At 35.6% G+C, this 12,906-nt stretch overlaps 2 protein-coding genes across 13 annotated transcripts; both read right to left on the reverse strand.

The window, feature by feature from the left end:
* Positions 1–1,177: 1,177 nt before the first annotated feature.
* Positions 1,178–5,749, reverse strand: LOC149511711 (G-type lectin S-receptor-like serine/threonine-protein kinase At4g27290). 4 transcript variants are annotated; one of them, XR_016333839.1, is made up of 7 exons: positions 4,259–5,749; positions 3,483–3,620; positions 2,997–3,154; positions 2,511–2,721; positions 2,228–2,353; positions 1,861–2,011; positions 1,178–1,771 (listed from the first exon to the last, which is right to left on the reverse strand). XR_016333839.1 is itself a non-coding variant. In XM_089754831.1 (7 exons), exons 1-7 carry the CDS (start codon positions 5,529–5,531, stop codon positions 1,732–1,734), a joined length of 2,205 nt encoding a protein of 734 aa, XP_089610957.1. In that variant the 5' UTR covers positions 5,532–5,749; the 3' UTR covers positions 1,178–1,731. The 4 variants fall into 4 exon arrangements, 2 of the variants coding, with proteins under 2 accessions (XP_089610957.1, XP_089610956.1); XM_089754831.1 differs by having other exon boundaries at positions 1,865–2,011; positions 2,116–2,353; XM_089754830.1 differs by having other exon boundaries at positions 2,116–2,353.
* A 1,996-nt stretch (positions 5,750–7,745) lies between these two features.
* On the reverse strand, positions 7,746–12,603 carry LOC111276152 (G-type lectin S-receptor-like serine/threonine-protein kinase At4g27290). 9 transcript variants are annotated; one of them, XR_016333842.1, is made up of 9 exons: positions 12,321–12,461; positions 12,077–12,219; positions 10,348–11,890; positions 9,718–9,837; positions 9,478–9,635; positions 9,018–9,228; positions 8,561–8,798; positions 8,326–8,459; positions 7,746–8,242 (listed from the first exon to the last, which is right to left on the reverse strand). XR_016333842.1 is itself a non-coding variant. In XM_089754832.1 (9 exons), exons 3-9 carry the CDS (start codon positions 11,579–11,581, stop codon positions 7,937–7,939), a joined length of 2,418 nt encoding a protein of 805 aa, XP_089610958.1. In that variant the 5' UTR covers positions 11,582–11,925; positions 12,077–12,219; positions 12,321–12,603; the 3' UTR covers positions 7,746–7,936. The 9 variants fall into 9 exon arrangements, 7 of the variants coding, with proteins under 7 accessions (XP_089610958.1, XP_022717689.2, XP_089610960.1 ...); XR_016333841.1 differs by having other exon boundaries at positions 10,348–11,925; XM_089754832.1 differs by having other exon boundaries at positions 8,326–8,476; positions 10,348–11,925; positions 12,321–12,603.
* Positions 12,604–12,906: the final 303 nt, after the last annotated feature.

Consider the following 12,906-nt stretch of genomic DNA (forward strand, 5'->3'; position numbering starts at 1 on the left):
AAGTTATTTGCCTTAAATGAAATGTAAGAAAAAAAATGACAGTAAAATGATAAATTGATGTTATTTTCAAGTGATTTAAATCATTTCCATTAGACTATAGAGTAAAATTTATTTATTTCAACCTGCAAAATATTTTAGGTAATTGTTCAAAGATAAAGTGCGGAGATTCACACTTAATTTGTATCTATTTTAATTTAAAAATCTTATAAATTTGATTCAAATGTCTCATAGTTTTGTGTTTTAACCTGCAAAATATTTTAGGTAATTGTTCAAAGATGAAATGTATGAAAATTTACGTCAAATTTATAAGGTATTGTCCACTTTGATCTAAAAGTCTCACAATTTTGTTTCATGAAAAAAATCTCACAAGTTTAAATTTAAACCTCTATATATATCTCATAATAAAATCTTAAATTATCGTAATGTGAGATTGGGACATTACAAACTCTTCCATTAAAGCTTGACGAGAATATAAAGCACACAGATCCATCAAATTACACTAAATGTTAGGCAAACACAATATAAAGCAAACATAGATTATAAGGTCACACCAAAAGTTAAGATTCTACAGGTAGCTCTTACCGCATAACACTTAGCTCCTATAGGATTCTAAATGTGGCTTCCACAATATAGTATTTAGCTCTTATCCGACCGATAATCACTTTGATATCATTTGTGAAAATTCACATCCAACTTGCAAGATATTATCCGTTTTAACTCGTAAGTCTTATCGTTTTGTCTCACAAAAAAGACCTCACAAATTTTGGTTTAATCCTTTATGTATATATTATAGCAGATGTTGAATCACACCAAACATTAAGCAAGTCTAACATAAAATACACATATCATAAGATCACATCAGATATTGGGATTCTATAGGTGGCTCTCACCGTATAACCCTTAGCTCCCATGTGATTCTAAAAGTGACTCACAATGTAGTACTTAGTTCTCATCCGACTGATGATCATTGTGATATTATTTATGAAAATTCGTACCCAACTTATAAAGTATTGTTTGCTGTGAGATTGAGGTGTTGAAAAAAATGTTCCATTTAAGTGCACAAAAAAATCAAGTAAATGTCTTTTCTCCAAAATTAATGCACCGAATAAATTGCTGGGAAATAACTCTATCTATCCATTCCAATCAAGTGTACTTTTATTCTTGAATGACTTACGGAAAAATAGATATAACTGCAGATAATCCTATTGGGTAGTGAAAATTACAATTGAAGTCAATGTGTAAGTGTTCAAGAACATCAAATTAGAAATTTCTTTGGATCTGTAATAGCTAACCTAATTGACTTTTAACAGTCAAAAAGAGATACAAGCAATAACCTGTAAATGAAAAACACACTGGAAGAAACTAACAGGTTGATATGACAGTAAATACACTTCAATGGCAACAATCATTTCTAAGGGGCAAACTAAGGAAGGCAAAATTAACATTCAAAAGTTTTTTTGTTTTATTATCTTGCCTCTGACATCCTAATGGTGAAATCATTAGATGATAAGAGTTTGTGGCTGGTTGATGAAGAACTAGATTCAACTAAATCCCTTTCAGTGAAAAAACCTGGTTGTTTAGGCAGTGGCAAGGGCCCTTGACTTCCCAACATTAGAATTACCTTAGACATGGTTGGTCTATCTTCTGGACTTTGTTGCACACATAACAGGCCTACATGAATTGATCTTAACACTTCAGAAGGATTGCAAGTGTCCCTAATTGCCGATGCGATCAACTCCAAGGATTTTCCTTCAGCAGACAGTCTCCATGCCTATATATGCAGCAAACAACACTTTAATACATCTAGTAGATTTAAGTTTAACAATGAGAGTTAATTGGAAAGATCATTATCAGATTTACATGCCCAAGAAGATTCAGCTGATGATCTGGATGACAGAATCCTCTGTTTCGCTTCCCGCTTACTATTTCGAGCACCAATACACCAAAACTAAAGACATCAGACTTAATGGAGTACAGACCATCAATTGCATACTCAGGAGCCATGTAACCACTGCAAACAATCATGAATGTTATGTCAAACATACAAGAAACATTGAAATAAAGCTCATCTCCAAATATATGTTACATTATTTTTTTTTTCAAATTTTTACTTACTATGTTCCCACCACTTTTTTTGTATTTGCCTCAGTTTCCTTTTCTCCAAAAGTTCTAGCTAGGCCAAAGTCTGAAATTTTGGGATTCATTTCATTGTCTAATAAAACATTACCAGCTTTCAAATCTCTATGTATTATTCTTTGTCTTGAATCTTGATGGAGATAAAGAAGCCCGCGAGCAATCCCGTTGATAATGTTATAGCGTGTAGGCCAGTCTAGTGGCATGCTGTGAGTTTCATCTGTTCAGTTTTTTCACAAGTCAGCCATGCTAACCCTAATAGATCTCTAATATGTAATTCTTCCGGGTAAAAGAAAGTAGTCGGTACTCATGATTAGATCATGGAAGCAGTTAAGTATACCAATTTAACTAAATTTGCAGGTTGGAGAAACACATACCAAAAATAAAGAAGTCCAGGCTTTTGTTAGGCATAAATTCATAGATCAACATCTTTACATCCGCCTGTATACAGCACCCTAAAATCTTCACTAAATTTCGGTGCTGAAGTTTTGCAATGTGCATGACTTCATTCTTGAACTCATCATGTCCTTGTCCAGAACTTCTCAATAGCCTCTTTACAGCAATTTCTAGTCCATCCTTCAAGACCCCCTGAAAAGTGTGTAACCAAACGTTCATCCTCGTGAGCCAGATATCTTGCTGGAATGATACTCTTTCATATGTACATCTGAACACCCTCCCGCCAAAACATAGGTAAAACTCAATCTTTTTGAGCAAATAATCTAGAGGTTAGAGGTTTTATTCATTCCTAGCATATGATCAATTAAAGTTCATAGGACGCTAAGACGTATCAGTAGAATGATCATTTGGAAATTTCATATGCCAATGATGCAAATAGATAATATATAGTTGAACAAGATTGTTACCTTATAGACAGATCCAAAACCGCCTTCACCCAGTTTATTCTTCATTGAAAAGTTATTGGTTGCGAGAACAATTTTGGCAAAGTCTAATGATGGTAACTCTAAATCTTCCTTCTGATTTTTAACATTGAAACTGCTTTCAGGGACAAATGTCACCATTCCTGCAAAGTAGTGGATGGAGTAAAGGTAAAAGGATACAAGCAGCGTGGTTGAAAAAGTCAGGTTCGTCAGCAAGAATTTACAAATGAATAGCCCTGGAAGATCTTGTACCAGATAAGTTCCAGACCTGTTACACTAATGGACGTCGGATACTAAACAAGTATCTAACTGATTACCAGGCACCTATTCCACTTTTTCCTTAACCATGGGAAGTAATAGAAACACCACATTCAACAGGAAAACTTTCCATAACAGTCTAATGAACAATATAAAAAGAAACAAAAAGAATGGAAGTATAATATAGTGAATTGTGAGAGCTATGATGTATACCAGGTTTTTCATGGTATCTCTTCCTCCAAAGATATACGAACAAGGATAGGCCAAGGATCAACAGTGCTGCAGTCAACACAGAGATGAATGCAATTCTCATTCTGTCCTTGTCCTTGGATTTGGTACTCTCTATTTGATCTATTCATCCAACAAATCAGAGCAGAAATCTTGAAGTTAGAAATCATTATATGGATAGCAAATTTAATATTTTACTATCATGCTTATACATTCATTAATTTGATTAAACTGCTGATTCCAAATTCAGATAAAACTCTGTTAAACTTTATAACAATAATTAAAGGTATTCCAAAAAACCAATTTCTGGATAAATCCAAAGCTTTTATTGACTTAACAAGAAAATATTGCTTATGTCAAAAGCTCAGTATGCATTTACACCGACAAGTATCTCATATGTTCATGAACTTCTACGAAACTTTACCAAAATCTCTGTATATTGGATCTTTCACCTGTGAAAAATTGCTCCTCTGAGTTCTAATTCACTCTCATCTGCTTTGTGCTTGAATTACTAGAGCTGATTCACACTTATGTAGTCATTCTCTTTAAAACTCAAACATCCAGCAGAATTCTACCAAATTACCTCAGGATCAAAAAATATATATACTGTCTAGCAAACAAAGCCAATGGTTATATCTATACTTTTTTTTATTTGAATAACTGATCAATACTGTTAAAACAAGTAGTCTTATCCTTCTTGAAACAAATATATATATATAGTTAGAACATGTTGAGGTTAAGGAGGATGGAAAATTTCATACCTAGTTCTGATGCAGCCATCCTTACATATATTTCTTGTCCATTTTCAGTGAATTGTTGAATGTCAACCAGGTCAACGAACCAAAGCATGCACCCACTTCCTCCATCTCTTATATCCAAATTTGAATAAGCTGTGCAGGAGCAGTTTCTTGTGCATAACTTCTTGCACTCATTAAGATTCATACTGTAGTTAAACCAGGATTGACGCGAATCTGGCAACTTCAGTCCAGAATACTTTAGAAATCCATCAGTAGAGCAGTTCAATGGAGTCTTTCTAACACAACCATTTGACCAATCTTTGGAGTCCCAATTTATTGGAAATTTTGGCACGAATCCTTCCAAGCAACTGCATTTTGGGGTGTTACTTGCATTGCAGCTACCATATGCACCACATAGTGCATAATTGTCACAAATATCCATTTGCACTGTAACATAAACTTGCCAACTTTGGGTTCTATCAGTCCATGTGAGGCGCTCCCAAAGTCCATCCTGACTTAACACCATCCTTGAAAGAACTGAGCTACTATGAAGCTCATAGCCATCATATACCTCTTTCTCATTGATCACAACAATAACTGTAACAAAAGAGTTTGGTTTTAGTTCAGGTGTGCCACTAAACCGCAGACCGTTCCAAGGGCCAGGACGAAATCGAACAACTGAACCCTCTCTCAGTATAAGTTCTGGAAATCCACCAACCTCAAACCGATATGTAAAATTACCGGGAGAAGGATCATCAGGACTCTTCCAGGATGACAGGTAACGATCCAGGCCTGTGACTAAGTTCCTTCCAAGCTTCATGCCTTGTAGTAACGTATCACATGGATAATCAAAGCTCTGCCACAAGAAGTTTTCAGGATTACTGTCATTTTCCTCTTTCACAATGAAGTTTCCTGAATCCAAGAGCAGTGCAACTGGATTTCGAGCAGGCCTAGATGAGTTTGAAGACCAAATGATGCTCCCACCATGATTCAGAAGGACGAGAATCCCCACTTTGTTAAGTTTCAGAACACCTGATGAATCGTTGATAGGCACTTCTCTGTTGGCCACCCATACAGCAGTCTTACTCTTGACAGGTATTTGCTTGTACCATATTCCCAAATATTTCTTCCTTGTATCACCTGGACTAAAGAATCCTAGCTCAAATCTTCCACCTGCTGAAACCATTGTCTCACCATCTCTAATTAATTGAATTGCATACAAGGTGTCCACCGCAGTGGATACAGTTAGATTGGCAAACAAAAAGGAGCAAAGAAGAAGTATGGCCAAGCCTTCCATTGAGAGGATGAAGAACTAAAGAATCAAAAGCATCTTCCTTTATCTCAAGTAATATTTTCCTTAGCGAATGAAACAATTCTATAAAAGGCTATCTATGTAAACTAACCCCCCATGTTCTTTCCATCTTAAGGTTTGAAATTTTTAGCAACATGATCATGAAAATCGGCAGAATAGAAGTGGGAGCTGTATGACAATTTTTTCTAATGTTTTTGATAGACAAGAAAAAATTGCATACTGGTACCGCTATTCCAGGAAAGCAAATGGTCCAGACTTTCTCATATCAGACAATACTCCATAATGAAGTGGGGTCGACGGCATGGCAATGCTGATGCAATAATTAATGAATATAAAAAGTTGAAAATGAGTGGACAAATGTTCTATGTTACTTTACAAAGTCAACAACTCACGCTTCTGCTTTTGTTTTTTGATTGGCTGCTACTGTTATCTTCCAATCAGTTAGTCAGTAACATTTTTATCAACCAAGAAATTTTTGGGTAGGCAGAACTCCGAAGACAAAACCCTTCGAATGCTACATTGATTCTTTTGCTTGGTTGGGATTTAGGCACCACATAATTTCCTCCAACCACTCTATTCTCCTTGCATTAGACACTCATAATGTTAGTTAACTGATATAATAATTCAAGTTCTTTCGTGTCCAAAGCTGTTTACTCTTTACATTTAAATCTGATAATTAGAGCTTGTAAAGAAAGTTTTTTTTTTAAGTACAAAATAGGTCACAGCTTAAAAATAGGTTAAGGAAATTTGAGTCTGAAATCTATTAACTATAATTTTTTAAGTATGGTTGTATAAATCAAATAAATTAAAAGTGTGAAGGAAAGATTTCAGACCAGCCACCTGATGCTGTTTTCGAGGGCAAAGTCATGTGATCTTATCTTATGGCTGAAGTTGATCATACGCTTTAAGGTTTAGGCTAGTTAATAACAAAGTGATATTATTACAACAACCCAAACCTAACTTCACAATAAAGTCAGGAAAAGGTTCGGCTAGTTGATAACAGATGCCACAGCCACCACTCAAATCCAACCTCATACACAAAGTCGGTAAAATTTTTCTACAAACCCTAAAATGCTTTCAAATACAACAGTTGTCACCATTTATATTTATGGGATTCTATTATTACTTGTGAATTTTATTCAGGTAAATAATTATAATTGTTACGGCGGAGAGTATTATTAAAAAAAAAAAAGTAGTGGTGGAGCCGAACCTGAAATTGAGTGGAACAGAAACAGAGAACTTGAACCAATGCATTTAATGAGAATTAAATACCTGTTAATAGAATAGATAGGGTTCAATTTAGTTCTTTGTACCAACCAAACAACAAGTGTATGTTCAACCAAAACTCTAGTCCTACCATTGGACAAAGTGACAGAGCATTGAAAAATAAGTAACCTCCCTTGATGAAAATCTGCCACCCGCGCACTCAAAATTTATGGCGAGGGATATAAGGTCAACAGACACAGAAACTTCGGTTGAGCCAATAAGTTAGAAAATAGGTGTTTTGATTTCAAAAACTCAGTTTCATAAGAGTTATCATGGAATCATATAAATCACATCAGCATGCAAGGATGGTGGTAACTTCACGGAATGAATATGTGATAATAATTTTTTCTGAAATTCTAGAACACAATCTTTTCAAAATCTTATGATGCAATATGGTAGTGAGACCATACATGGACCCATCATCCCACTTTTCACCTAAATACACGGAATAAATTGCTGAGAAATAAATAAATATCCATAGTCCATCCATACAATTCAAGTTCCTTTTCAATGAGGTAAGACTTTCCTTGTGCCAACGTTTCAGCACACCGTTTTCTCTTTCATTTCATGTATATCCTCCAAGCAACACAATAAAAGCATTCGTCCAGAAAAACTTTTCTCTTCCTGTTACTTTGAAAACTTTGGCCTAAGTTGTAGTAGGTAAACGGCGTGGCTCATGCAGGCAAACCCAGTTTGACCAGAAGTACTTTAGAAAATGGAATGACATAATCGGCTGAATTGATTATAAAAAAATGATGTCATTCTTAAATGTTGCTTTTATCAATTAATTTGGGATGACTTAAGATTCATAATTTGCTCTTTGTAGGAATTGCTGGAATCCCTATTTTTCGAAGAATACATACCCGAAAACCTGAATGATGTGAAATGGCAAATCTGTATATAAAAAATGCTACAGATAAAATTGTTTGAGCGTGACTTTCAAAAAGAATATGAATAAATGCCTACATTGCATGGAAAATTACACAGTATATATTGTTCAATCAAAACCAACTTTGATAGTTGAGTTGGGGAAGTTGAACTTGGGGGAACCTATTTAAAGAAGAAATGTGACTGCCAAATAGGCCATGCCTAGAGCATTGTAGAATATTAACATGAATTGCCATTTATCTTGCATCTAATACTGTTATAGTGAAATTATTAGACAAAAATTGTTTTTGACCGCTTGATGAAGAACTAAATTCAACCAGATTCCTCTCATGGAAAAAACCTGGTTGTTTTGGCTGAGGCAATGGATCTTCGGAACTCAGCATCAGCACAACATTTGACATGGTTGGCCTGTCCTCCAGACTTTGTTGCACGCATAATAGACCTACATGAATTGACCTTATAATCTGTTGTGAGTTCCGACTGTCACTAATTGGTGCAGCAACCAGTTCCAAGGATTTGCCCTCAGTAAATAACCTCCAAGCCTATGCAACTAAGGTTAGTTCACTAACAGTATAAATGTAGAATTAACATTTAGAGAAGATAAGAGTTGTAATGTGACACTTACATAGCCAACAAGGTTAAGCTGGTGATCTGGATGAAAGAATCCTCTGTTTCTTTTTCCACTTATTATCTCTAGTAGCAAAACACCAAAGCTAAAGACATCGGACTTGATCGAGTAGACCCCATCAATTGCATACTCTGGAGACATGTAACCACTGAAGGTAAACATTTCAAGTTAAATCAAGCATACAAGATGAAGTTAAACAATGTATTAAGTCAATCTTTGAGTTATTACTTACTATGTTCCCACCACCCTGCTTGTATCTGCTGTAGTTTGTTTCTCCCCAAAACTTCTAGCCAAACCAAAGTCTGAAATTTTTGCATTCATTTCATTATCTAGTAAAATATTAGCGGCCTTTAGATCTCTATGTATAATTCTTTGTCGGGAATCTTGATGAAGATAAAGGAGCCCACGAGCAATCCCATCAATGATATGGTACCGCATAGGCCAATCCAAAGACATGCTTTGAGCTTCATCTGATCAATTTTTCACAGAAGTTAGATCATTATAATGTTTGTTGATATCTGTACATAACTTTTCTTCTTAAAAAAAAGGAAGACTAATAAAATCAACACGGTTATGAATTACTGACATATGATTGTTACTCCATTGCTATTTGACACTACATATTTCATTAATTAAAGCACTAGAATGTTTTAGCTAAACAAAACTTCAAAGGTTGGAGAAAGATGTACCAAATATAAAGCAGTCCAGACTTTTGTTAGGCATAAATTCATATATCAACGCCTTTTCATCTGTTCGAATGCAGCACCCTAGAAGCTTCACTAAATTGCGGTGCTGAACTTTTGCAATTTGTTCAACTTCATTTTTGAACTCATTGTCTCCTTGTGTAGAACCCTTTGACAGCCTCTTCACGGCAATTTCTTGTCCATCCTCCAAGATACCCTGGAACATAAATCACCACAGCCTCATTCTCTCAAACCTGATTTTTTTTTTTTTTTTTGAGTTTCTACCATATTGCTTATTAATAATGTATTGACATATAGGGCTCAAAGGCCTATCCCTAGAGACCTCTTATAATACCTAATAAGCACACTGCAGTTTTGGTTACTGGTGTCATTACAAAGAAGTAGAAACATTGGAGTGAGCAAACAATTAACATGTTGCAATGAAACTATTATAAGCTGCTGTTACCTTGTAGACAGATCCAAAACCACCTTCTCCAAGTTTATTCTTTGGAGAAAAGTTGTTGGTTGCACGAGTAATTGTTGCAAAATCGAATAATGGCAACTCAAGATCTTCCTTTTGATTCTCATATTTATAACTACTGTCTGAAAGACCTTCCATTGAGCCTACAAAATCCCATGGTGATGTAAATAAAAATTCTATGACAATCCAATCCGAAAAAATGTGAATTTTGGCTTTAAGAATTACCCTTTTTCAGGTGTTTCTTCCTCCGAACAAAAAGGACCAGGGCTATGCCTACAATGACCACGACAGTAAACAAAACAGAGCTGACTACAATCCACATCTTTTTCTTCTCAGTGGATTTATCTATACAAAAAATCAAAACACACACAAAAAAGAAGATAGAAAGAAAGTCATTAATTAAGACAAGAATAAGAAATTTTCATCTGACACTAATATGCTTATAGTTGTTGATTGATACGTGATGGATACATCTCAAGCAAGTTCTTTTGTTTCAGCAAGTATCAAAACCCAGATATACCAAAAGTTATGCAAGATTGGGTAAAATTTTAAAATTAAAAGATGATTATCTATAAATATTTCTTTCATTAGGAATCAGGAATAACCATTAGAATTATTGAAGTGGTTAAAGCATTCCGATCTAACATTAGAAACTGCTGCTTTATATAACATCTTAAGCTGTTTCACAGTAGCTGCCATTGCATTTTTATCCTCTCTCTTTTGGTTTATGGTCAAGTAAAGCAGAATTGTGCAAATATTTTCAGCTAACACATTTCTGTAGAATATATAGTTCCTTCAGAAGATTTAGACCAGAGTATTAGGCTCTCTATTTCAGGGTTGAGGAGAGTTTCATACCTAGTTCTGAGCCGGCCATCCGTATATAAATTAATTGTCCTCTTCCAGTTGACTGTTTAATATCAATCAGTTCACCAAACCAGAGCTGGCACCCGCTTCCTCCATATCTTATATCCGAATTAGCATAAGCTGTGCACGAGCAGTTCTTTGAACACTGGATCTCGCACTCCTCAAGGTTCATAGTGCTGCTAAATTCGAATCCTGAGGCTGGAAACCTTACTCCGGGAAACTCCTTAAATACATCTCCAGAACAGTTCAGTCCAGTTGTTCTAATGCACCCACCTGACCCTGGTTTCTTATCCCATTCTTTTTTGTCTTTTGGCACAAATCCATTCAAGCAAGTACAAACTGGGGAGTTATTAGCATTGCACAAACCATATGCACCACATAATCCGAAAAAGTCACAAGTACCCTCTTGTGCTGAACGATAATGCACCCAACGCTGGGTTTGATCAATCCATTTGAAATACTTTAAATCTCCATTATGACTGACCACTACCCTTGTAAGAATTGAGCTATTTTGAAGGCCATGATTGTATCTGTAGTATACATCTTTGTCATTAGAACGAAATCTCACCATGGAACCTTCTTTCAAGACCCACTCTGGAAAATCATTAATATCAAGTCCAAATGTGAAATTTCCCGGAGCAGGATCATCATATCTTTTCCATGATGATAGATAACAATATAGGCCCGTAACAAAGTCCTTTCCCATCTTCATGCCTGGTAGCAGTGTATCACAAGGATGATCAAAGCTCTGCCATATGAAGCTTTTGTTCCTCTCGTCTTTCACAACAAGGTTACCTGAATCCAGCAGCTGTGCAACTGGATTATGCACAGGTCTTGAAGAGCGGGAAGACCAAATGGTTATGCCTTTACCATCCAGAAGGAGAAGAATTCCCTGACTGGTAACTTTTGCAACACCTGATGAATCATTGAGGGGAGCTTCTCTGTTGGCCACCCATACAACGGTCTGGACAGATTTCTTGTACCATATTCCCAAGTATCGCTTGCCAGTAGAACCTGGGCTAAAGAATCCAAGTTCAAAGATTTCACTTGCTGAAACTATGGTCTCCCCATCTCTAATGGAGTGAGTTGTATCTATGGCATCCACTATGGAAGATAAAATTACATGAGGCATCACAAAGAAGCAAAGAAGTATGATAAGGCCTTCCATAGAGGGAAAAAAATGAGGCTTGAATGCCTCTCCCTTCTTCCTATGCCTTTTTCCCATGTGAACCTATTAATTTCATCACAAACTATCTCTATAATTCACATATCTCACTGCACTTTTTGTTCACCATCAAAGCTTTCTTGTATGGTTGGAATTGAACTCCCCTCGTGATGTAAAATGATCCACAGAATTTTCTATGTTGAACGACCAACGAAACAAAAAATATATGAATGAAAAATATTTAATGTTCTTTGAAATGACCTCTCAAAACAAATTTTCAATTCCTTGCATATATTCTTGATTGCACTATCTACACCGGCTGAGGCAAAATGATCGGTTCTGATGCAGCACTTTTGAAACCTTATTAGTCTGTAAGGAAGAGCAATCGTTCACACTTTCTTATGCTGTCAAGTAATTTGAATAACACCAAGGAAAGAAGCTTTCAGAAATTAATTGACAACAAAATTTTGGAAAAAAGAGGATAAAGTGGCCAGTCCTATTTCACCAACATACCCTATAAGATTCTGAAATAAATCAAGTTCAGCAGACTCATACCATTATTAAATTGCAAACCCTGGTTAGTTCCGGACTTCTAGCTTGATGCTTCTGACCTATTTCACTGTACTAACTTGCACAAGTTTAACCTGGAGGGCATAGATGCATTTTGTAGTTGTAAAGATACGAGTGTCGCAAAGTATCTGGAATTCACCCACAAGAAATCTTAGTGGTTAAACTAGAAGATTGTTGGTGAAAATCCCGAAACATTCTAAGATAAAAAATTAAAGTGGCAGAGCCATACCTTGGATCCTTAGACCAGTTAAGTTCCCCTCCCTTCCGAATAAACAGCATATCGATTGATTTGATGTAGAAGCACTTACCTAATAATATGGAAATCCATATATTTTTTGTTAGGACCACAGAGTAATTGGTTGGCTTGGTTCAATGGTCATTTCCAGGATGTCTGACGTTTCTGAATTTCTAAAAGTCAGTCCCCACCCAGCTTGTAAACTGGTATTTTTATCAACTTATTTTCACAGTATGAACATTGTCTTAGTGGGAAGACTTCCACTCTTTCTTTGTCCACTTTTTTCTTTTTCATCCCAAAAAAAGGAATTAAAAAAAAAATCCTTTAGGCTTTAACAAATTGACTTTTGAAAGAAATTTTCTATGGTTTTTTTTTTAATTTGGAGACATAAGTTTCAGATTATACCTAATACCAACTGCATTAATTCAGACATTAAATATCATCCTTTAGGCAAGGGGACAGATGTAAAAACCAAATTGCTTGGGTGATTTTATTAACTACGAGAGAAGAAATGAGGGAAGTAAAGAGATATCCTCTCGTATATCATGCAAATAAACAAAATATGTCATGACTTCCTTTT

Source organism: Durio zibethinus, chromosome 25 (assembly GCF_047325235.1).
Source record: "Durio zibethinus cultivar Kanyao isolate XHJ-2024 chromosome 25, ASM4732523v1, whole genome shotgun sequence".
Classification (NCBI taxonomy): domain Eukaryota; kingdom Viridiplantae; phylum Streptophyta; class Magnoliopsida; order Malvales; family Malvaceae; genus Durio; species Durio zibethinus.

Excerpts from the sequence above, each read along its gene's own strand:
- LOC149511711 (XM_089754830.1), bottom strand. The coding sequence starts at position 5,531 with ATGGAAGGCTTGGCCATACTTCTTCTTTGCTCCTTTTTGTTTGCCAAT. Across the intron at positions 2,722-2,996 it reads GTTTTGGATCTGTCTATAAG|GGGGTCTTGAAGGATGGACT; the intron begins GTAACAATCTTG and ends CACACTTTTCAG. Across the intron at positions 2,012-2,115 it reads AAAAAAGTGGTGGGAACATA|TGGTTACATGGCTCCTGAGT; the intron begins GTAAGTAAAAAT and ends GATTGTTTGCAG.
- LOC111276152 (XM_089754832.1), bottom strand. The coding sequence starts at position 11,581 with ATGGGAAAAAGGCATAGGAAGAAGGGAGAGGCATTCAAGCCTCATTTT. Across the intron at positions 9,636-9,717 it reads GAAGAAACACCTGAAAAAGG|GCTCAATGGAAGGTCTTTCA; the intron begins GTAATTCTTAAA and ends GGGATTTTGTAG. Across the intron at positions 8,243-8,325 it reads AGCTTAACCTTGTTGGCTAT|GCTTGGAGGTTATTTACTGA; the intron begins GTAAGTGTCACA and ends TTAGTTGCATAG.